The sequence below is a fragment of the Odontesthes bonariensis genome, chromosome 1 (assembly GCF_027942865.1).
Source record: "Odontesthes bonariensis isolate fOdoBon6 chromosome 1, fOdoBon6.hap1, whole genome shotgun sequence".
Lineage (NCBI taxonomy): Eukaryota > Metazoa > Chordata > Actinopteri > Atheriniformes > Atherinopsidae > Odontesthes > Odontesthes bonariensis.
In genome coordinates, this window is record NC_134506.1 from 28,513,205 (window position 1) to 28,538,343 (window position 25,139).

Below are 25,139 nucleotides of genomic sequence, written 5' to 3' on the forward strand. Positions count from 1 at the left end.
TTACACATTTTCATTATTATCTATAATACACAAGGCTTGTTCTGTTTGTGAGATTTCCATTTACCAGAGGTGTCTTATTTTAAGTATGTACTCTAGGTATATTAGAAAACATAATTTCAAATGTTAATGATGTTCTAGAATAAGTTTTACCTGCAAGTTTTTATGTACAATTTTAACATTTTAATTTATTTAACTTATCCTTTTCTATGACAGTCCATAGAATGGACACAATGATAAGAACGCTGCTGGCCTGAGAAGGCTGATGCATGTATAGAAAATTAATGTATGTATGTTTGTGCTTGTAGTTTTCATCATACCTCCTCTAAAAGTCATTGTGTAATCTACTATCTGAAGGAGCTCCCGCTCTGTCTCATATGATGGAGCACATTTTCTACTCCTCTGGCAACCAAAAGAAAATATATAAGTTGCATATTAGCGTGGATTCATTTACACCAAAGATGAGCATGAATTTTTAACAAGGAAAAGCGACGGGTAAATGAAAGGACAAAATACACTGATAGGACACAAAGTGAAAAATAACCCAAGTCTATAGTCTTTGGATTGCACTTGGACAAGAGACTGTAGACGGTTGGGGAGTAAAAAAAACTGGGTGGTCTTTAATAGCATAGTCAGGGAAATTATTGTAAGAGACGGATCAAACAGTGGGTTAATAACAGTACTTCACACTTACACACATTCAGCTGAGTAGATTAGCTTGTGAGTGCTAATGAGTTTATAGCAAAGTGTTTCAGCAAAGACACACACACTCATGCATACATCGTTCTTAATTAAAACTAATGAAAGCTTTGAACTTAAGTAGGAAGGGATATGAGCACAGTTCACAATAAATCCATTTGAAGAAGTCTTAAAGTGATCTGCTGGCTTACACCTATGAGTTTCACTGTGATTATGTTGACTGCAAAACAATATATATAGATAGATATTTGTCAAAAAAAATAAATATGTGATTGTAGAAAACCTCTTAAGAAACACTTCCGATTCATGTCTAACTGTAGGTAAAGACTTTTTTCTGTACACATCCTAATTCTGTGTATAGTTCTGTGTTAACGCAGTGTGTGTTTGTGTATCATTCTTACAGTATAACACTCGGGAGCCTCAGATTCGTGTTGCCGTAGCTGATTCTGGGCTTCCTCCAGGTGTGTGTATGAGGTCTGTAGTCCCAGCATCAGGTCGGGGCATTGCAGGCGCTGCTCCCACACTTCTCCTGGCTCTCTAAACAGGCCGTGGAATAACCACCAACACACACACACACACACAGACATAGATAATGAGTCAGATAATGATCGGTGTGTTTTCTGAAGCAGTTTCTGTTTTTTTTCCTGATTCTCCTAAAACCAGAGGTCAATCCACTGCAGCTCTCTTTCATGCCTAAGAAGCCACGCAAGATGAAAAGTGAATGGAATTTAATCAGGAGAAAGGAAGAGTATAAACTCCCAGGTCATGGTAAAAGTGAGGGAAACTGAAAGATGGGCCACAAAAACTAACACTGAAGTAACACTGAAGCATTAAGTAGAATACTTTTTCAAAACATTTTCAAGACAACAACAAGCAGTGAAATTCAATCATCTGTTACATTTCAATTGTCTTTGATATCAATGAGGGTGCGTGAAATGTAGGCTGTGGCCACATCAACAGTATGTTGTCACAGGCAAATTTCATGATTGCTTTTGTTTCTTTATTTGTTTATCAAAAATCATACAAACATAATGTAACACAAACACCATCACAAATTCCTTCTTGAAATTGTTCAAATTCAAATACGGAAACTATAGAGCCACCAGCACTGATTTAACTCATCAAACTGCCAGTTTCCAGTAAACTTTAAGCTGTTTGTCATGCTAGTCTTTGTACATCTTGACTTTGTTAGTTCCTCACTGGAGTTATATGTTTGTCATATAAACTGAGATTTCAAATTTTATCTTAATTTTACTTTTCACTCCCAAACTTCATTTCCTCCTTATGTCCCCAAGACTCCTTCATGCTTATCATACTGTAAACACTTATTATCAAGGACTAGTAAGACGTCTGAAATATATTCAGTTGAATAGTTTGATTTTCTTTACAGATGCATACAATTGTGACCGAAAACAAACTTAATTGTTTCATTTATTTTTGGGGTTACCTTTGTTGATTTATGAAAAATTAAACTTTTTTTATAAAGGTCAAAGAAGGCTGATTTCATCATATTGTGGAGGTATGACAACAGTCCTATTTTCCGCATCATTATTAAGACTAACATGCTTGAATCCATATACAATATTTTTTCTCAGTTACAAATGCTAAACAAAAATTCAAACATCTATGTCAGGTGAATAAGAAATCTGATAAAAATGCTTTACAGTTCAAGTTGTGAAAGTGTGTATGGTCTCCTCAAAGAGAGAAGTGTAAACTTTGTTAACTGCTGATTAACTTAAATTGTTTTGCTTTGTTTAGGGTGACCTTCAGTTGTTGTTTGATGTTTTGTTTTTGAAAAAAAGGAGGGAGCAGGAGGGGGAGCGATAGAGGAAGGGACAGGGACCCTGCCCTTGCTCCTATCGCCATGGGATCAGCGGCTTGGCCTGACCATTTCCACAGCCAGCACCTCAACCTTATCCATCACTGCTAGATAGTTATCACACCAGGGATGGAAGGGGTGCGAGGTGTGGTGTGAGTGCAAAAGAAATAGGAGGTTCCTGCACTAATGACTCCCAAATACAAACAAAAAAGAAACACAGGGAGGCAGAGACAGATAAAGCTATTAAGGGATAAACAGAGTTTCCAATCAGCACCAGAGACTTTCTTGACAATGCTTATGATCTTGATCAGTATGTTAAGTGCAGCGAATCGAATCTCTGCTCACTTAAGTTTCACATGAATAGAAATTAATAACATGTAATGTGCTTTGTCAGAAAAAGGAACAGCATGTAAATAGCACAAATGGTAAAATGGCTACATAAAGTCATCAACATACACACAAGCAAACGTGTAAAAAGCTACAGTATACAATCACACATGCACAGCTGGATGCAAGTTTATTCTACTAACACATCGTAAATACACAGCCCAGAGCTATTCAATAGTCTCCATTAAGATTCTTGAGAATTAAGCTTCTGTTACAACTGAGTATGTGCAGCAGATAAATGTAGGTCCTGACTCTCTCTGCAGTTACAGTTAAGTCTCTCAAACTTTTATTTCACAGGTAGAGATGCACTTTCAGGAAAATAAATACTCTGGGATGGTGCCTGGGTAGAATGCAAGTACAGTACAGGATATTAAAAAGCACATTTAAAAATCCTGATTTTTTTGTTTTTGTTTACAGCACAACAATAACAGGAGATAGTACTCCCTACCAATCCACTGCGGTTTTTGTGTTTGATATCGACATTTACAGTATTAGGATGTATCTACCATATCGACTAGCAGGAAAGGAAATTAGAGGTCAACAAAATAGTAAGAAGCTGCAGCTCATCAGCTTGCACACTCATTTGTTGTAAATGCACTGGAGGATTTGCTGCTGTATTCACACATGTGCTCACTCATTGATTTATTACTAGATGGCAGGCGAGTTAATCTCCACAAGAAGTCATGCAGCCCCTCTGGAACATGTCTAGAAATGTTCTGGGCTGAAGTTCATGAGACAAAAAGGCTGCAGACCGTGGGGTTTTAATTATTGCTAGCACTGTTGTCATAGTTTGTTTGTTCCTTTTATGATAGGAAAAGCGCAATCCAAAAGCTCAATAACTACAGAACTGATACAGAACTGAACAAGAAAGGAAAATAAAATGTTTGTGTCATAACTAACAGTAAAATGATTAAACATGATACCTGGTATGAAGCACAGGACTCGTGATTTTAATGATTGACTGCAACTATGCGGAATTTCGCCTGCCTGAGTTGTAAGAGTTTAAAGATTAGCTGCGAGGACTAAGGGTTTTTGCACAGACCTAGTCTTTGATCCCCTGCATTTCCACTGTAGGAACCAGGGACTAAACAGAGTACCGGAAATAAATGAACTACTCCTCCAAAATGACCCAGGTCAGAAAGAAGTACTTTTGAGAGCACCCGATACTTTGGGGCACTCAAGAGTACTTCACTATAGATGCCCTGAACATGTTGCTGGCATCAAATTTTAGAACTGTTTATATTTTCTAAATACAAAGAAGTTGGTCAGTGAAAATTATTTTCTCTGTATTTGTGTCTGACTCAAAGAAATTAACATGTTGTCACACTGAGCCCAGCATTGCCATGGCACACTGAGCAACAACGCTGTTTCGTCAGTGCACTTAAAAATATTGCATTCATCTTTCCTTTTTGCCAGTCCATAAAACCACTGTTTGGTGCTGACATTTTTGTCAAGTGTGAATGACCTCAGGCATGCTCAGAATGGTCTTCCTTTGCACTTTTGAAAATGTTTTCGCCCCCTACTGGCCTGGCATGATTATTTCAGCATTTGTGGGAATTTTTGCATTTTAATCTGGATGGAAATATTTTTTCTTTAAACAGATAGAAAAAAAAAATTAGTTCAAAGAAATATCTCACCGAGTTGAGGCTTTAGAGAGCAAGAACATTGCTTGTCACAATACAGACCATGCTGTTGTAGGACATTAATGGCAGCTGTTTACAGGACTCATTTGGATAAAACCCCACACATACATTTGATACTAACACAGTCACATAACATTTTTGTAGTCTTAAAATCAAATACAGGCTCTACAGCTTTGTTCAATGGTCCCCAAGAGAGTAGTTCGCAATGTTTTAATGATGACAATCTTCTCTAAGAGTTGCTTTCATCAAAAACCATCCCACATGGAGCAAGAATGGCCCCAGAGATCAGTATGACACTTTGTTAAATAAATATTCAGTATCACCTCTTCACACAGTCCAATCTTTTTTTCCCTTTTTTGCCCCTAAACTTCAATCTCATCTATCATTGTTCAAGCTTTGATCATTACCTGCTGTTTTTTACTGGCAATGGGAGGCAGTATAGGCCTGGAGCTGCAGGCTCTAGTGGTCCCAGAGAAACCGGGGGCTGCTGGGCTAGGAATGCCCATGAGTCTAGCCCTATCCCTAGGGGCCACCTTGGTGGGGGCTTGGTACTTGACCTGCCTCAACAGTAGCTCCATCTCATCTGGGGCTGGCCTGAACGGAGAGTTGAAGACTCCTGGGCACTGAAGAAAGAAAGATTTACATTACATTAAAGACAAAGTGTAAGACTGACAGACACACATATTATTGTTAAAGACCATGTGCAGTGGTTTGATGGCTATGTACATAGTACCTTTGGGAACAAGTCCTTGAAGCAAAGACAATGACTTCCTGTAGTTTTTAAAGAACTCTGCCAAATTTCAACTAAAGTTTTGAAGCTGGAGTACCTGGAGAGAACCCCTGCATACACAGGGAGAACATGCAAACTCCACATGGAAGGGCCTGAGTCAGGAAGTGAACCTGGAACCATCTTGCTGTGAGGTGATAGTACTAACCACCACACCACCGTGCAGCCCACAGTATATTGTAGCATCTAAATTTTTAGTCATTGTGTTGGAGATGCACAACATACATTTTAATCTTTCATAATTTGAAAGGTTATGTCCAAAATTATTCATATCGTTTCCCAGTAAAAATCTGAAAAGCGTTTATTTGCCACCATTGCAATTCTAATGTTTTCTGTTAATCAAAATCAAATCAAATCAAATTTATTTGTATAGCACATTTCATGTACAAAACAATTCAAAGTGCTTTACATAAAATAAAAGCATTGCAGCAGGGAGTGGAAGAAGCATTAAAAATACATAAAAGAATATAAAGAGAAACAAATAAAATAATTTATTTAAAATTCATTTAAAAACAAGCAACAGTCACGATAAATTAAAAGATACCGCACAGATTTCATGCATAGACACATGAGAAAAGAAATGTTTTTAACCTGGATTTAAAAATGTCTACATTTGGTGAAAGTTTAATCTCCACTGGCAGTTTGTTTCATTTGTTTGCAGCATAACAGCTAAATGCTGCTTCTCCGTGTTTAGTCTGGACTCTGGACTAGACCAGCTGACCTGAGTCCTTGGATCTAAGAGATCTGCTGGGTTTATATTCTCTGAACATATCACAGATGTATTTTGGGCCTAAACCGTTTTGGGATTTGTAAACCATCAGCAGGCTTTTAATGGCCTCCTCAACACTGTATGTTTCTGACTATTGTCTTGAGGTTCTATGTTGTCAAAGGCCAGGTGTTACAAGCAGATTACCAAATACTTTCCCCATAATCTTAATGCGGTCCTGTTTGACAATGGTGGTCCAAAGTCTCATGATCACCAACAAGACCATCCTGATTAATTTTAGCCACAATGTTACATACATACATACATACATACATACATACATACATACATACATGTTTAACAAGCTCCTCCGGAGAGAAACTAATCAGGCTATAGAATATTATGCTAATAATATACTTTTCCAAAATGGAGAAGTATATCTATAAAAATTATCAAAACTCAAAATCACTCCACTAAACGGAGGAACAAACAAAGAACTATGAAATGTTACGGGTAACTAAAGATCACTCCTGCTGCGGAGGAAAAACAAAACACCTCTCCTATAAAAACGGAGGAACTACACTTTGAGGAAATTACAAACAAAAATCACTCCAACTAGGAAGAAAAAACAAGAAGGCTATAAACGAAGCTATCACTGTATCTCTTACAGCAGGGGTCTTCAACGTTTTTCAGGCCAGGGACCCCCAAACTGATGGAGAGTTGGAGCAGGGACCCCCCTACTATTTATATGGCATACAATTGTGTTTTATATTTAACGGGGTCTAGTGCCGTGTATAAACATAGCTACTCTGTTATTGTACATTCAATACTAAGCTATTCATATAATACACAGGTTAATATATTCATGTTTTTATTTTAAACATGTGCAAGGTACAGGTTGGCCGTGCCACTGCCATTTATAAACAAACATCTTGCATACAACACTGAGCTATTCAAATAATCCACAGATTTTAACTTTAAACATGCATGTAGATGGGACAATGAATCCTCAAACCATCTGTGGATGGCACACGTTTGCACACAATTTGTGAGAAAAAACTGTTAGAAAAAAAAAAAAAAAAATTTTAAATTTAAAAAAACAAATGAAAATTGTCTAATCAACCAAAGATTTCGCGACCCCCCTGCAGTACCTCCGCGGACCCCCTGTTGAAGACCTCTGTCTTACAGGATTTAATTATCAAATTTAACATGAAAACAAAAACTCTCTTTCGAGGATAAATACCAACAGGTAAACTTGGAAAACGAGGCTTGGGTACAGGCTTGGACAAAGGCGAGAGTGATGCACTACAGTCGGACAGATACGACACACTGGCACAAGACAGGGGGAGACGCAGACTCTTAAGCACACCGGGATAATGGGAAACAGGTGGAATCATTCATACGACAATCAGACTGGAGCACGAGAGGAAGGGCAAGTGACCTGAAACGAGAGGGAAGTTAATCTTTCAAAATAAAACAGGAAATGACGAGACAATACATGAGACGAGACAAAAACCAACTTAACCTCACCGCGGTGTGACAGAGCCCCCCCTTCTAGGACCGACTCCGGACGGTCCAGGGAGCTCAGGGTGGTCCTTATAAAAGTCAGTAATGAGGGAGGGGTTGGCTATATAGCTCTTCGGGACCCATTGTCTCTCTTCTGGGCCGTAACCCTCCCAGTCCACTAGATACTGTTTGCCCCTCCCTCTATTGCGTACGGCTAAAAGTTTCTTAACCTTGTACAGGACTCCCCCGTCGGCCGACTCCAGCGGCGGCGGGGGCTTGGTGGTCGGAACCATGGGGCTTTCTTTGGCGGGCTTGACTTGGCTGACGTGGAAGGTGGGGTGCACTCTGAGGGACCGGAACAAGGCTGCAGGTCCAGATGGTGTCAGCCCCCGAGTCCTGAAGGCCTGTGCAGAGCAGCTCTGTGGGATTCTGCAACACCTTTTCAACCTTAGCTTGACCCAAGAGAAGGTACCACTGTTGTGGAAGACATCCTGTCTGGTTCCGGTACCAAAGAAAACTCACCCTTCAGACATCAATGACTACAGACCTGTTGCCCTGACATCCCACATCATGAAGGTCCTGGAGAGACTCCTGTTGACCCACCTGTGTAAGCAAACCAGCACATATCAGGACCCCCTGCAGTTTGCTTATCGCCATGGAGTTGGAGTTGAAGACGCTATCATACACCTGCTTCAACAAACCCACTGTCATCTGGACAAAGCAGGCAGCACTTTGAGGATCATGTTCTTTGATTTCTCCAGTGCATTTAACACAATTCAGCCTGATCTGCTTCGTCTGAAAGTCCAGAAGACTCAGGTGGAGGCCTCAACAATCACCTGGATTAATGACTACCTTACAAACAGACCACAGTTTGTCAGACTGAAGAATTGTGTGTCTAACCAGGTGATCAGCAGCACAGGAGCACCACAGGGGACTGTACTCTCACCATTCCTTTTCACTCTGTACACTTCAGACTTCCAGTACAAGTCAGACTCCTGTCATCTACAGAAATATTCAGATGACTCTGCAGTTGTCGGGTGTATCAGAGATGGACAAGAAGCTGAGTACAGAGAGCTGGTGGACCGCTTTGTGGCATGGTGTGGGAACAATCATCTCATCTTGAATGTTAACAAAACAAAGGAGATGATTGTAGATTTCAGGAGAAACAGGGTCAGATCAAACCCTGTTTCCATCATGGGAGAAGAGGTGGAGGTGGTTGAGGAATATAAATACCTTGGTGTTCATGTGGACAACAGACTGGACTGGAGACACAACAGTGAAGCCATCTACAAGAAAGGACAGAGCAGACTGTACTTCTTGAGGAAGCTAAGGTCCTTCAAGGTTTGCAACAAGATGTTGCAGATATTCTACAAGTCTGTTGTTGAGAGCGTCATTTCCTCTTGCGTCATCTGTTGGGGCAGCAGCATCAGAACCAGGGACCTAAAAAGACTCAACAACCTGATAAGGAAGGCTGGTTCTGTTCTGGGGACGACTGTGGAACCTCTGGAGACAATAATGCAAAGAAGGATTTTGCATAAAATCAAGAGAATTATGGACAACCCTGAACATCCTCTCCATGAGACTGTTATCAGAAAACAGAGTCTCTTCAGTCAAAGGCTTCTTCAGTTTGGATGCAAAACGGACCGCTACAGGAAATCTTTGCTGCCCACAGCCATCAGCATCTATAATAACTCCTTGATTTAATTGAGTTACATCAACATTTAATTTCCCTCTGGGATAAATAAAGTATTTTTTAATTGAATTGAATTGAATTGAATTGTAGACGGATGGCGGTTGGATTAATGACCTTTGTGATGCTGTAAGGACCCACGAACCGCGGTGCCAGCTTCTTGCTGGGGACTTTGAGGTGGAGGTCTCGGGCCGAGAGCCAGACCTTCTGCCCAGGTTGATAGTCAGGTGCAGGGCGACGCTTGCGGTCGGCGGCCTTCTTGACCCGCCCCCCTGGCGGGTGAGAATCTGACGGGCTGCGGCCCAGATGCGCCGGCAGCGGCGAACCAGAGCGTGGGCGGAGGGAACGGAAACCTCTCGCTCAGCGTCAGGGAACACGGGAGGCTGGCAACCATAGACACATTTGAAGGGGGAGAAACCGGTGGCGGAGGTGGGCAGAGAGTTGTGGGCGAACTCTACCCAGACCAGGTGGGTGCTCCACGTTGTCGGGTTCTGGGACACCAGGCACCGGAGGCCGGTTTCCAACTGTTGGTTCAGGCGTTCGGTCTGGCCGTTGGCCTCCGGGTGGTAACCTGAGGTCAGGCTGGCTGAAGCACCGATGAGCCGACAGAACTCCCTCCAGAACCGGGAGACGAACTGGGGCCCCCGGTCTGAAACAATGTCTTTGGGGAAACCGTGGATCATGATACTTGCCGTTTCTTTGGCAGTAGGTAACTTAGGCAAGGCTATAAAATGCTCATTTTAGAAAAACGGTCCACCACGGTCAGCACCGTGGTGTTACCTTCAGAGACCGGGAGCCCCGTGACAAAATCCAGAGAGATGTTCGACCACGGTCTGGAGGGAATCAGTAGCGGGTGCAGCAGCCCCCTGCGTACCCCGGAGGAAGTTTTATTACGGGCGCAGACCGAACAAGCCTCGATGTACTCCAGGACCTCCGGCTCCATGGAAGGCCACCAGAACCGTTGGGAGTTGGCGAACTTAGTTCTCCAAACTCCTGGATGGCAGGTGAGCAGCGAGGTGTGGGCCCAATGAATCACCTGTGGGCACAGATTAGCCGGGACAAATAAACATTTATCTGGGCAACCACTTGGTGGAGGGGTCTCACCGTTAGCTTCCTTCACCTCCTTTTCTATCTGCCAAGTTACCGCTCCAACCACACAGTTCAGTGGAAGGATGGATTCGGGTTCCTTGGCAACAGGCGCAGGGTAGTAAATGCGGGACAGGGCGTCTGGCTTGATGTTCCGGGACCCTGGCCTGTAAGACAACGTGAAACGAAATCGGTTAATAAACAGAGTCCATCTGGCCTGGCGAGAGTTAAGCCTCTTGGCTTTCCTGATATACTCTAAATTTTTATGGTCAGTCCAAACAATAAATGGATGTACAGTACATCATGTACTGCCCCCTCCAACCAGTGTCTCCACTCCTCCAAAGCGACCTTGACCGACAGCAGCTCCCGGTTCCCCACGTTGTAGTTCCTCTCCGCCGACCTCAGCCGCCGGGAGAGGAAAGCGCACGGGTGCATCTTACCGTCAGATCCAGACATCTGGGAGAGAACTCCCCCGATGCCCTCACTAGAAGCATCCACCTCCACAACGAACTGGCGCTGTGGATCAGGCAAGGTGAGGATGGGTGCGGTGGTGAAGAGGTGTTTGAGGCGCTGGAACACTTCTTCTTGCTTCGGCCCCCAGTGGAAACAAACCAGCGGTGAGGTGAGGGCATGAAGCGGGGCGGCGATGGCGCTGAAGCCTCTGATGAACCGCCTGTAAAAGTTTGCGAAACCCAGGAACTGTTGGACCTTCTTGCGGTTTTCTGGAGTAGGCCACTCGGCCACAGCACTGACCTTGGTGGGATCCATCTGGACCTTACCGGGAGAGATGATAAAACCTAGAAAGGTGGTGGTATTTACATGGAATTCACTCTTTTCAGCTTCAACATATAAATGGTTATCAAGCAGACGTTTCGGGTCTTGGTTAACATGAAGTTTGTGCGTGACCAGATCTGGAGAATAAATCAGAATATCGTCTAAATAAACATAAACAAAGCGATCAAGAAAGTCTCTAAGAACATCATTTATCATGGCCTGGAATACTGCAGGAGCGTGAGACCGAAAGGCATGACGAGGTATTCGTAGTGGCCACTAGGGGTGTTAAATCCAGTCTTCCACTCGTCCCCCTCTCTAATGCGGACGAGGTGGTAAGTGTTGCGTAAGTCCAGTTTTGTCAAGATGGCAGCCTGTTGAAGTTGATCGAACACTGAAGACATTAAAGGAAGTGGATAGCGATTTTTTTATTGTAATGTCATTTAACGGGCTGTAGTCAATGCAGGGTCTTAGTGAACCGTCTTTCTTATTGACAAAAAAGAAGCCTGCTCCAGCAGGGGATGAAGAAGGGCAGATGAGTCCCGCCTTGAGCGATGAGTCAATGTAATCCTTCATGGACTGTTGCTCTGGTCGTGATAGTGAGTAGAGTCGGCCCTTGGGAATAGTGGATCCTGGGATGAGGTCAATGGCGCAGTCGTAGGGCCGATGTGGGGGAAGAGACGTGGCTTTGTCCTTGCTGAAGACGTCTTTAACATGGTGGTAGCAGGAGGGAATCGAGGTTAAGTCTGGAAGCTGGAACTCTGTGACAGGAACAGAAATAGTTTTTACAGCAGCGTGAGCCGATTTTCCAGACTTGGTCTGCAGGCACCTTCCCACAGTCTCCTCCCCATCCCAAAATTTTGCCCGAAGGCTAGTCAATGTGTGGGTTATGTTTGGTGAGCCATGGGTGACCCAAAACCAGAGTGTGAGCAGGAGAGTGGAACAGTTAAAATTGAATGTTTTCTTGAGGTTTATCTGTGACCATGGTTACCGGTTCTGTGACGTGAGTGATGGAAAACAGAGATTTTCCATTCAAGGCGTTGGCATTAATGGGCTGCGTGAGTAATTCAGATTTAAGCCCCAGTTTTTGGGCTACGTCCCAATCCATGAGGCTTTCATCAGCCCGGAGTCAATTAAAATCTCTAAGTTAAAGGTGGTGTTTCTGTGTGTTACCTTGACAGTAAACGGTTTGCGTGGCGTGGAGCTTGTAACAACAGAGTCTCTTTTCACCTGAGACGGTCGGATTGGGCATGCGGTGATGAGGTGTCCAGTCTCCCCACAGTAAAAACATATCAAGGCCTCAAAAAACTCAAACTAAACAGGTTTTCTGAGTTGACATTATCTATCCACAGAGAGAACAGTGTTTCTAAGTAACTAACTGCAACAAAGTAATCAACCACTGTCAGTTGTGTCGAGAGTCTCTCCATCTTACATATTCCGTGTATACAGGGAATCTGTACAGGGAATCACCAAGGTGCTGCAGTGGGAGATGGAATGGTAGTTAGGTAAAGCTTCAAGTGAAGCTAAAAATCCTTAGTTATTCAAATTATTATGGGTGGATGGATAGCTGAATAGCTGGATAAGAGGAAAACGTGCCCAAATTTGGCAGACTTGTAGAATCTTTCTTGTCCAAGGTTTTTACTTAGTTGTTCAAAAGCATAGATGTACAATGATGTAAACACAAATAAAACTTTCCCCCACTGGTACTAAAATGAGGGTGAAATTTGCTGCAGACGGCCTCAGTAATAATTATTTAAATCGCAGTGATCCTTTTGCCGTGTGTTAATTAAAGCTTTGAGTTTGAGGACTGTGTATCTACTCTATATGCTAATAACACTGCTCGCTGTTTAAGCCACTCTAAAAGACTGGAACAGCAGAGAAAGAGGAGGAGGAACCCATAAGTGGAATATTGCTCCAAGTATATTAACTCAAACAAACACAATAACTCATGAACAAACCAGTTAATTTGTAAATGTTTCATTATAGAGTATGTTAATCATTGCCAATTGAAAAAGGAAATCAATTCAACTCTACCGATCCTGCTAAAAACAGAAAGTTTTTACAAATGCATCCCTACCTTAAAAGTGTAATAGACATCAGAAATAAAGTCCAGACGTAGAGGTACACAAAAAAAGACTAATACAATGTCAACAAACCTGTTATGTCCGTTAAGTTTCTTCTTTTTTACTTTGATGTACATTTTCATGACATGTATGTTCAAACGTACATCAAAACGCAGTTTTCAAGTGATTAACCGAGAGACATGAGTGATTCAGATATATAGGTGTGCTTGAAGTCCACAGGATTGCTTCAATTTGTGTGAGTTAAACTGGACTTTTATTCCTCCTGTAACCTGACCGGAACCACCCATGGGGCTTGCAACCCTGACCAGTCATCAAAACCTTCAGAGACTTCTATTCTTTCCCCTTTTTCAAACTGACTCTAAAGGAGGGATCAGCTCAGCACAGATCATTTTACAACCACTCCGTACAGGTTTCCTACTCTGACCATCACACGGCTTGCAGGCAGCTACCAAACATCTCTGATTCAGCAACATACTCTAAAGAACAACAGCTAAGCAAAATGCACTACACAGAAAAGTCTACATACAACTTCAGCATCATCAGTGTTTCAAAGATGGCTCATTAGAGAGAAGACCTCTTGAACCAACCAACACCCACAACCAGGTGGTAACATAACAATGTGAAGTTAAGCATATAGATAATGATTGTTATCAGACAGTTACTTATGTGTTGTCACAACATTTTCTTAAATATAGAACATCTATGCTGCTACACCACTTGAGGTCCATTACTGTAAAAATTGGTTTTGTTCTTAGACATTATGAATGAAATAAGTCTCAGTATTTTTCCATGATGACCTAAAGTGATCCAGGAGTAGAAAGACAAAACAATTGGGAAAGCCTGGGAAAGCAAGGGCAGATTCACACACACACATTGTTTTGGGCTGATCAAGCGAATATGACGAAGCATGTTGAACCTACTCATGTCCAATCATACTCGGTCGAGTGTGAGTCCAACCTATGAGGCTATAAATACAAATGACAACCGGAAATCGAGGCGCTGTCTGACAGACTTCCTGCGGGGATTCTTTCCCACTGAGCCCAGCGCTGATATGCTTTGACGTGTGACTACAAATAAAGACTTAATTTTCACTTGAATTACTCCGGTCCGTTCTTGAGCTTCCAGCTAAAAGAACCGAATCTAACAATGGTGCCGTGAACCCGTAGCCTAGCAAGCCAGACCCGTACAGCAAAAAGCTCTACAGGGGTCTAGTGACGCTGGATAGCAGTGTGGGCGGGATAAACGGCTGTCTGTCAAGTTTAACGCCACGCAATAGGATGGCGCAACAACCAATCAGAGCGATGAAGAAGTTTTACGTAGTCAACGCGACGGAATGTACATCGTGGTTTGTAGTCTATGGCCTGAAAAGCTGATTACTCTTAAGCTATAAACTCTGTAAATATATAACTTTAGCAACATTTGAAACATTTTCAGGCGAGAAAGTAGTCATTTAGACCCCCAAGGTGTTGAAAATCTGACAAAATACCAGCTATTTACAATTTTGTTCCCACGAATTTGTCGCTACTAAAGCTAGCCGCAGTGAGCAACGCACTTCCGGTTTTGCCGTTCGGCCCGCCGTCTTCGGTACATCATGCTCGCAATTGACTGGGGATTGCTCTCAGATGTAAGTTTACTTCGTTTCCCTATAAATCTAAAGAGAGCTAGCTAATGGAAGGCAATATAGCTGTTATATAAGCCTGTTCGCCGGGCGCAGCCATTGTTTACCTCTCTCTGGGACTTTTTTTTTTTTTTTTTTTACCTCTCTCTGGAACTACACACTGAAACGTCGCACCTCTGTCGTCACTAGGTAGCCCGGCCTCTAACCCTGCTCCTCACGATTTGATTGGCTCGATTAAGTTTTGATTTGGAACCTCGCAAAACGACCACAAGTGACTAGACTAGCCCCGAAGCAAATTCCATTTGCGGCCGCTAGGGGCGTCTAGATTTCTAGGCTAGTGAACCCGTGGTTGGCAAGCTCTGAGACCACCGTGCAAGGGAGGACGGCTCGAGGTGATTGGAGGGACGACTTTTTTCAGACAATTTGAGGCGCCATAATAAAGGTGAGCAGAACACCCCTTATTGACTAAATGTGCAATTTCTGCATATTGAATAACCTAAATGAAGTTGTCTGAATTGAGTTGTCCTCTGATCATGGTAAATCCAAGTGTTAATGTACTGTCTGATGTTTGCATTGAATGGTAACACGTCCAGTATAAACACATAGCCTCACACAGGGAGAGTGAATAAGTGTCCTGACAGGTGAATTCGATCAAATAAAAGACAAGGTAAATTCATTTTATAAATGAATATCCCATTCGGGGAACTTGTCTTCAAAATTAAGAGGTTTCCGTGCACGAATAGCTACGTGGTGCGAGGGAGTTTATAATTCCCGAAAAGGAACCGGGTCGACTACAAAAATAAAATTTGTGGAATTCCGGGACGGAAGGGCTGCTCCCCTGACGGTAGTTGGGACGAAGGATTGAGGCCTTCCGGGCTGCGAAGCAGTCTAAATCCCGAAACTGAGTCGGGTTGACTGAACAAATTTAAACTGTAGGACACAGGGTCAGAATTTGGTTTATTTTCATGCAACTGTGGGGTGGGGTTCCTGCTTGATTGATATTTTACTCCACATATCATGCAGATCTCAAGTGGTTCTGTTTCAAAATATTGGGGTTTGGTATAGATAAAAAGGGGGGAGATAACAGTATATTTATCGTGTGAATATGTCATAAAAATTGAATGAAAGATGGAAGAAAATGGTCCGGGGTGAGAAGAAAAACGAGGGACAGATAAATTGGACTGGAGAAATGCAGAAAAAAGAGTGTGCGAGTTGAGGCTGAGTGTGTGTGTTCCAAATGTTTTCGAAACAAATGAGAGAGTAAGAATCAAGCACATGCATAATACAGAAGGAAAAAGTTGATATATGATATATTTGATCCCAAAGTTTATTGACAAGAGTTAATAATTTTTTTTCAGCATCAACGCACTAATAAGAGACCTATAAGAAAAAAAATCTACAGATTTGGAGGCTTGACCTGAGGCCTGAAGTTACTAACTAAAGATCAGCTGTGCAGCAGCATTGCAGGAAATAATGAGTAATGAATAATTAAAAGCCTCAAACGCTTTTTGAGCCATAATATTCCCAATTTAATTTTATAGTTGTTCTCTTTGTCATAAATGCGCACACCCTAAGATGGTCTTTTCTCAACCTTGCTCCCTTTTTTCTCTCATTCAGCCCTGAGAGTGAGAACAATCCAAACAGACTCTGAGTGATCATTGGCCTGAGTTTATAATGATATAATGATTATAATGGGGGTTTAGTTTTGTACTAGAGCAATTAGTATTAATTCATCCATCTATTTTAACATGCATATGATTGGGAAAGACACCAAACTATGTAGATAAACTGAAAACAGCTTTACAATGCAAAAATCGCAGTGATGAGATAAGGAACAATAAAATGTCCAAAATAAATCCAGGAAGAACAGTGTTTGAAACATTCATACAAATTGTTGCTGAAACTGTTGACTTCATTTTCACTTGAATTACTCCGGTCCGTTCTTGAGCTTCCAGCTAAAAGAACCGAATCTAACATTACCCAGTCCATGAAATAGTTTAATGGGAAAGTAGAAACGCCACTTCAAAACAGAATATCCCGTTCAGGCATGAATTATTTTCAAAAGCACAATGTCCAAGATAGGGCATTTCACAAACCAATGGGTGATGATAAAGTTACTCCAGAAAAAAAATACTCCAGATACTCCAGAAACAACAACTAATTTATTGAAAAATTGTTCACAGTTTGTAACATGAAGAACTTCACTGACATACACATCACACAAATGTAAATCTCACCTCTTTGAATGACACACACACACGCATAGAGACAAACACAAGCCCAAAAGTACGAGCTATGAGAAGAGCAATGATGTTGACCCCTGGAACACTGCATCTCTGTCTCTGTCAGAGGGACTTGGGGTCTTTTGGTAAGCTTTGTGTGAGCGTGTGTGTGTCAGTGTGTAAGCATGCGTGTGTGTGTGTGTGTGTGTGGGCTGGGGTCCGAGAAGTGAGGAAGGATGAACTGTGTGGGAGAGCCATCTATTCACTGCTGACAAGGTCAAAGCTACGAAGGAAAAAAGTCCCCTGCCATATGCAGAGAGAGGGAGAGGTAGATATACAGAGAGAGAGAGAGATAGACAGAGGACGGGAGGAATACATAAACTTTCCCCCTTGCTTTCTTTTCTTCCTTCATAAAATACCAATCTCATGAATACAGGGCAAAATAGCAAAAACAATGTGCATGTGGGTATACAGCCAGCTCAAAGCATCTTGACAGCATTCTAGCTTCTATCACCTCCATAATAAAACATGTAAAAGTTATGAGGATGTTACAATGTGTGTGTCATGACATGGGATACCGGCAGGAAGCAGGTAGTAATCCATAAGATGACGGTGCTAGCTGCACAGGCATGAAGGTGGGGGAGATGGAAGGAAATAGACAGTTAAAGTAAGAGGAGTGTTGGTGCTGAATCAACAGTGACCAGTGTGCTTTGTCTTCATTATGATCCCTGTGGGGAGTCACAGTGATGCGTAGATGCCCCACACACCAAGCACACCTGTGCCAGGGGAAGCACTAAAATACTGTACTCAGCACATCAGAAGAGCCATGAGGACCCATTCTTACTCATGTGTATACACACAGAACTTAACTGCACACAGTCCACTTGTGTTGACAACAGGAAAGAGGGAAGATTATTTTCTCCCTGTAGCCAGTCTCTTGAGGAACTCTTTATCTGTAGCACTTACCTCTATCTGTGTGAGTCCCACCACATTTCACTACACTGGCACATATGTGAGCATGTGTGTGTGGGCTTCATCTCCAGAACAGACATTTCAGATACACATTGCCACCTCACAATGATTTTGCAGTCAGTACAAATGGTTGGGTTGACAGTGTTTTATCTGATGTGGTTTTCTAACTATAATTGCAACTTAGTTGAGTCACTCCTTATAATACATTACTTGTCAAATTCAGCAAATGTCCTGAAGTGAACATGAGATTTTACTCCGAGGTTGACGTTGGGGCATTTTTAATGACAAACAAAATAAAAATTGTTTGGACAAGGAGAAATCTGATAGCTGATTAATTGGCCAAAACACTCCACTTCCTCCTACAAAGCTGGAAATGAACAATCTTTGACTGAATACAAATAGATTAAAAAAGCCGTATTATATCCAACAGCTCTATGATGCTCAAAGTTTAAGAATAAAGTAGCTCTTGTTGACTACTTTATTTCTATCCAGTTTCTATGATTAACACGGACTATAGAAGGTTCAGGTTAAAACAAATCTTCAATTGTTTTCCAATTTGGTGGATCTAAAGAAAATTTAAGGAACAAACAATACCAATGGAAAACAAGTTATAAAGAAGAAACATAATGTAGAGTAAAAGTTAGAGTAGTTTGTTAGAAAAGTTAGTAACAGCAGAAAGAAAGAAATTGTAAGATTACACGAGCAGTTTTGCATTAAATAAGACAAAATCTGAGAAAATACCAAATGGTCAGTGGTTTATAGCAGCCAAAGAGAAGTTAAAAAAGTAAACAGGAAACAGGAAGTGCAAGTGCGTACATGTAAAAAAAGTAAAGAGGATAAGATGACAGCCATGACAGGAGAGACACAGGGATTGCTTCATCACTGTAGCTGGCCGCATACTGTATGTTTACTGGGTTTTGTTTTTACTTAAGTGGATGTTCAGCCATTGATAAAAAAAAGATATCCCATTCGGTGCCAATTAATCGACCAAACCAATGAATCAGTTAATCTATACTTTACATGCAGTTCTCTAATATCTACTGTTTTCAGGTAGCTCTTGTTAATGTGGGATCGCAATTTCTTCTTGCTCTCTGTTCAAATATCCATCTAATCATAGGCATGAAATGTCTATGTTAAACATGGGCATTAATGTCTATGTTCCTGTGGACCAACCTGTTTTGTGCTGAGGAGGTGGTGTAACCGTTGAGCTTGGGTGACTTTGGCTGTCTTCTCTCTTATCATCTGTAGATATTCTTTCTCTTTTGTCTGGAGTTCCTCAATCTCATCCAGTTCCCTCCTATAGGAAACACAAAACATACACAAAGATTTTTGCATATATAAGTTTTGTACTGCCATCTAATAATGAGTATCAGTAGGGATCAAGCAGTCAAGCCACAAAAGCAATAAAGCAACGAAATAAACGAAGCAAATGAGAAAAATCTACTATATTCAAAGTTTTAGACATATAATACGTAATTTCACAGCTATATAACAATAGACGCAAATCATAACACACATGAATAATAGTTCATACATACTACACAATGTAAACCCCACGGAAATACAATCGTGCATGTGTTAATATGCATTTGGAAAAAGTCTGATAATTCCCTTAAGTGTCCTTCAGATGAATAGAAAAAAAAAAACTAATCACACAGGGATAGACATGGAAAGACGAAGCAGCTGTGGGAGAAAAACAAGGGAATGGGACTGCGTAAAAGGAAAAAAAAAAAAGCAAAGAGGAAGCGTGAGGGGTATAAGTGGGAGGATGATGGATATATTTCATCACCGCAGCCAGGACAGGTCTGTCTGTGACATCTGTTTAGTGAAGCTGGCTAAATGGGATGCATTAAAACCCCATACACAGCTATTTCATTCCACAGTCGCACACCCTTATTGTTACGAGGGGGTAATAACTTAAAAGGGGAATTGGAAACAATTACTAAATCACACATGCCATGATAATTTGAAAAGACGCTCACAAAGCTAAGAGTAAAACCAATCTATTTCCACAAGCGCAATACCAATAAGAGTTTAGCTTTAGCTCATCAGCAATCCCGCATCTGTTTTCTTTTCCTACCCCTTTTTTTCCTTCTCTCTAATTATTCCCTTCTCTTTCTTTGCCTACTCAACTTCTGCTTTCAATTACAAACCTCCACACAGAAATCAGGATACACAAAGTGTGTCTGTAATGTGAGGTTAACACATTCTGCCTCTACTGACATTTAAAAGGAATCACAACACGTTTCCATTGCCTTTGCATTCTTGTTTCTTCCAGAGCACCGGATTAAATTACAAAATAAATTAAATATGCTGAGCTCTATGTGTGCGTGTAGTAAGAAGAGGAGCAAGTCTAAATGTGAATGTTTCTGTTATATTAGGCACAGCAATTTAATAAAGTGTGGAGACATGTGTAGAGTGTAAATATTGAGGTTGCTTGGCCTCTATTTGTCTATCCAGGTAACAGGAATATTACTTATTAATGTAAAATATTAGGTTGTGGTGTACTGTGGGACATTGTGGTTCACAAACCAGTTGATGCATGTGTGTAAATCTGTATTTCTGTTCACCTATGCATTAATAATAGGTTATAGACAACCAATGTTTTCAGGGTCATAACCTGTTTTCAAATGTCTGTGTGTGTCTGAGCTGAGAGAGTTTAAGGGACACTGTTATCAGTGTATGTGTGCATCTGTCAGAAATATGTATGAGTTTTCATACGAAAATGTCCGACACTTTGCTTGAATGTGTGTGCGTGTGTTTGTGTGTGTTTCTATGCACGTTTGTGTAGGTCGGGCTGAATGGGTGACCTTTGCTTCCCTGCCCCCAGTCCCGGTGTTATTAATTGCTGTGTAGTGGACAAAAGCCAAACAGATTTGTAACGGCTGAAGGCACCTCGATCTGTGTCGACCCAACCAGCCGCCACAACATACAACCCTCATTAGCCCTGCTCGGCAAGCCGCACATGCCCTCGGTATATGTGTGCGTGTCTGTGTGCATGCGTGTGCTTGACTGTCTGTGTGAGTGAGTGTGTTTGTGCGTTTGAGTGAAAGTTCTTGAAAACAAAATAACTAAATTCAGAATGGCTTCAACTCTGTCTTATACAATAAGATCTGTTACTTATGCAATCTAAGATGCTTTGGGTGGAATCAGCTTGGTTGATATTCCATCACAAAAAATACCTTTCTATTTTTTGATGCCACAAGATCATGGAGCACTGCCTAGGAATACATACATACAGCAAGCAACAATTATTTGGGCTACAATGTGTTTCTTGACAATTTTGCTGGCCATCAGGTATAAACTTAGAATGCTATGAATGTAATCAGTTCATTGACTAAACTGGGTTAAGATGGAAGCTGGGCTCAAAGGCTAAATGTAAATATGAATCTTTATTTATAATCAAAGGAAAAATACACCAGCTAATGCACCACAACCACTCAATAAACTTTCTCTACTGAGTATTGACAATAAATATACTATACATAAACAGCATTTGAGACACTAACAAAGAAGCACTGAAACGTGAAACAGTGCACTTTTCTGTTATTATATGCTCCTATTGTGACTAAATACCACAGCGTAATATATATGTTGCCAACACAATTTCAGTATATTCCGAAATCGTCAAGGGATATGACCAGCTGTTGCATGATAATTTCGTTTTTACCATTCCACATAAGGTGAAAGGAGTCTGACTACATTTCACTTCTGAAGGCGGTTGAACTATTGAAAAAGCCAATCAAGCGTACCTGTACTTTGCAATGACTGAAACCTTGCTGACACTTTCGCCCTGGAGTTTTAACCTATTTAAATGGCTAATATAGTACAGCTACATTTCCCACTTATTCCTTAATAATTTACTCCATGGTTCACAACAGAGAGTCAAGGACTGACGGAATATCACAGAATGAGGCACTGAGGAACAGAAGGCCACACCCTTGGTCATCTAGGCCAGAACCAAAGCAGCTAATTGGCTGGGTTCTAAATATTTAATGGAGGCTTGACCCAAATGGTTGACTAAATTGCTCGAATTAAATGATTCTATTGTTGGCAAGGAAGAGCTATTCAGCCAAATAATTTAGACAGTGTCGCTCAATGTATTGAGTCTTCAGCACCCTAAAAACACAACCTTTCTATTAAAGTGATCGACTCACTGATGAGCTAATTCATTGAAGTAGATGTTGAGGCCACCACGATTCGAGGGCAGAAAATTTTACTATCAATACTACAGAAATTTTAAGAAAGCATCTACACCTCTTTCATGCTTTTATTTCTCACAAGACACACTCAAGAGTGACACACACTGAACATACAAATCCAATCAAAATGAAGGAGTGAACTTGTCTGCACCCAAACTGGATCAGAAGGAAAGAGCAACTAAAGAAAGACTGATGCTTGGAAGCGGAGAGTGATGGCAGGGCAGGCCTGCACTCTCTCCACCATAGCAGCTCTTCTTTCATGAATGTCCTTGGAAGGGACAAAGAGAGGGATGAATGAAGAAGACTGGAGTGAAGAAAGACAGGTAAAATGTGAAGGAGGAAGAGAGACAGCACAGCACCAGAAAAAAACAAAAGAAAAGTGCTGCTCAACCAAGAGGGAATCCATAAAGTATTTATATATATATATATATATATATATATATATATATATATATATATATATATATATAATCTTGAGGATATTTCAAAGATTTCACAGTGTAGTTGCAACATCACAGAGATAATTATTTATCTGATTATGGCAGTAATAATTACCCAGCTGTTTACTGCAGATAGAAGAATATATCATGCAGTCAACAGGCCATGTTAGTGGCGGCAGCGATGACACCAGCACATTTAGTAAATATGCAAAGCGGGCTTGCTCCGCTTTCCTAATTGCCCCCATCGTCCCACTGCATGCCCTTATTAAAGCCCAGGAACTTTAAGTGTCTCCCTGACAAAGTGATAAATTGTTGGGGTATCAAGGAAAACTGTGGCAGAGTGGGGACTGCGCCGGGGTCCTGACTTCATTAGGCTATGCAGAAGGAGAGAAAGGATGAATGAGGATGGACTGAAGCACAGTGAACCTGTGGCAGAGAGATGGAGGGAAAGATTTAGAGCTAAATAGATTAAGAAAGAGAGAAAAAAGAGAGGTAAGACTTAGAGATTAAGGGAGGCGGAGACCGGGAAGTGGATACAAGAGGATGGTGTAAGCGGCAGGGATTAGGTGGATGCTGAACCTAATGAAATGGCACACGTCGCTTCGTGCTGGGGAGATCAGTCATTAGAAAGAGAGACTGAAATAGAGATTATGAGCGTGAAAGGACAGAGAAAGGTTTGGAATTGCTTGTACTACTTCTGCATCATGCACTACAGGCCTGCATTCACTGAATGGTTACCATCAGTCTGACACTTAGCAATATACTCAACAGTTTGGACAAACAGAAAGACTTACAATGGGAGAGAACATGCTGGTATATTCAATAGCAGACCTTTGTGGGGTGAGCGATCAAGCAGTGTGTGATCTGAGGGCTAACTAGCTAACGTAGAAAGGATATCTTAAATAAGTGACGACACGGCGTTAATTGATCATGACCCTTGCAGCTCTAAATAAACATGTGATTAACTGGAGCAAAAGTGACCTAAACACCCCAAAGCACTGTGGAGGAGGGGCTGTGTGTGTGTATGTGTGTGTTTGAATGAAAGGAGTGGGGATGTCACACATTTAATAAGAGTAAGACCAAGTCTATAAAATAAAATCACATCACAAAGCTGCTCATTTTATCTAATTATTCTTTTTTTTTCCAAAGCATTTCTTCCAGATTTCTCAGATGATTTTATTTTTTTCTTTGCATTTAATTGTTTTCACAATATAACAACATAACTTAAGAAAAAAAAACTAAATACAGGTATGTGTGACGGTAAACTGCCTAATGTGAATTTAGTGGCAACACTTCCTTAATGGATTTTAACAGCCTCGTCCCTTCTTGCTCTAAACAGGGCAAGGAGGGAAGGTGGAACGCTTGTGGGGAAGTGAGGGGGAAAGTCAGTGATCCAAGGAGCACTTTAACAAATTTACATTTAATTTTAGCTGAAGCCTAAAGATATTTTCTCGTAAAATATATTAGCAACATTAAAAATGTCACTATAAGCTAATAGTGATGTTTTTTTTTTCTTTTTATTGTCAAAAATAAAAGATGGCGTATCTCTAGCACTAAAGCCCTGAAGCACAGGATGTTTTATTAATGCACAAGCTGCGGTTCAAATCAGAGGCTAATTTTTAATTTCTTCACATCGTTCACTTCTTTGTCTCTTTGCCTCAAGCGTTTTAAAAGGACTTCTTTCTCTCCCTCTTCCTTCTCCTCTATCGCTACATGTCTCGCTCTCTTTTATTCCCTGACTTTTCCCTACATCCTACCTCGTCCTCCCATATTTCAATGTTATAGGAACGGCTTTCAACTGTCTTTTCACTCATCAAATTAATTCATCTCCCCTTTACGTAGTAACTTGGAGTATATCCTGAGCCTACAGGTCCAATCAGAAGACATTCACATTCTATTACAACATATAGTATAAAGGGTTCCTTGCAACTCATTAAACATACAAAAAAAATGTAAAATTTTTTTACCTCGTCTAAGAACAATGTTGTATTTTGCCCCACTGTAACATACAACATGTCAGTTGTAACATACAACGCTGGTTGCATATATGAATGAAATGTGAAAACTATTGAACAAGAAGGAAAAAACTGTAAAAAAAAAATGTATACAGTAGGATACATATGTTTCGTCTTACCTCATAAGTTCATTTTTCACGATTACCCCCTCCAAATAGCTTTTGCGTTCATAAAAGTTATGGATATACTTCCTCACAAAGAATCCTCTCCACTGCCGCTGAATCTGTAAGGAATTGTAAAGGTTTTCTTCAGAACTTTGCATGCAAGATGACGAAATGAGTTACCAATTACCTCAGATCACCACACACACAGTCAGGTTTCTGCAAAGCAGCATCTGAATCAATCCCAGTGTTGACATCTTTTTTCAGGGGTTTTGTTTGTGATGGCGTAAACATAAAATGCATTCTTTTTTTTCTCTTTTTTTTTCACCCTACATTATAGCAGCAGGGGGACATTCCAAGGTGGGACCGACAGCTGTCCCAGCTCCATATATTT

The 25,139-nt window shown here is 41.1% G+C and overlaps 1 protein-coding gene across 1 annotated transcript in view; it reads right to left on the reverse strand.

Annotated features, from left to right (window-relative positions):
- spata17 (spermatogenesis associated 17) overlaps window positions 1-25,139 on the reverse strand; it is a 43,897-nt gene that overhangs the window by 12,554 nt on the left and 6,204 nt on the right. Inside the window, exons 5-8 of the mRNA XM_075471605.1 lie at window positions 24,764-24,867; window positions 19,161-19,284; window positions 4,953-5,168; window positions 1,098-1,244 (exon numbers count right to left, since the gene is read on the reverse strand). Of these exons, the coding sequence (XP_075327720.1) occupies window positions 1,098-1,244; window positions 4,953-5,168; window positions 19,161-19,284; window positions 24,764-24,867 (591 nt within the window). The remainder of the gene's footprint in view (window positions 1-1,097; window positions 1,245-4,952; window positions 5,169-19,160; window positions 19,285-24,763; window positions 24,868-25,139) is intronic.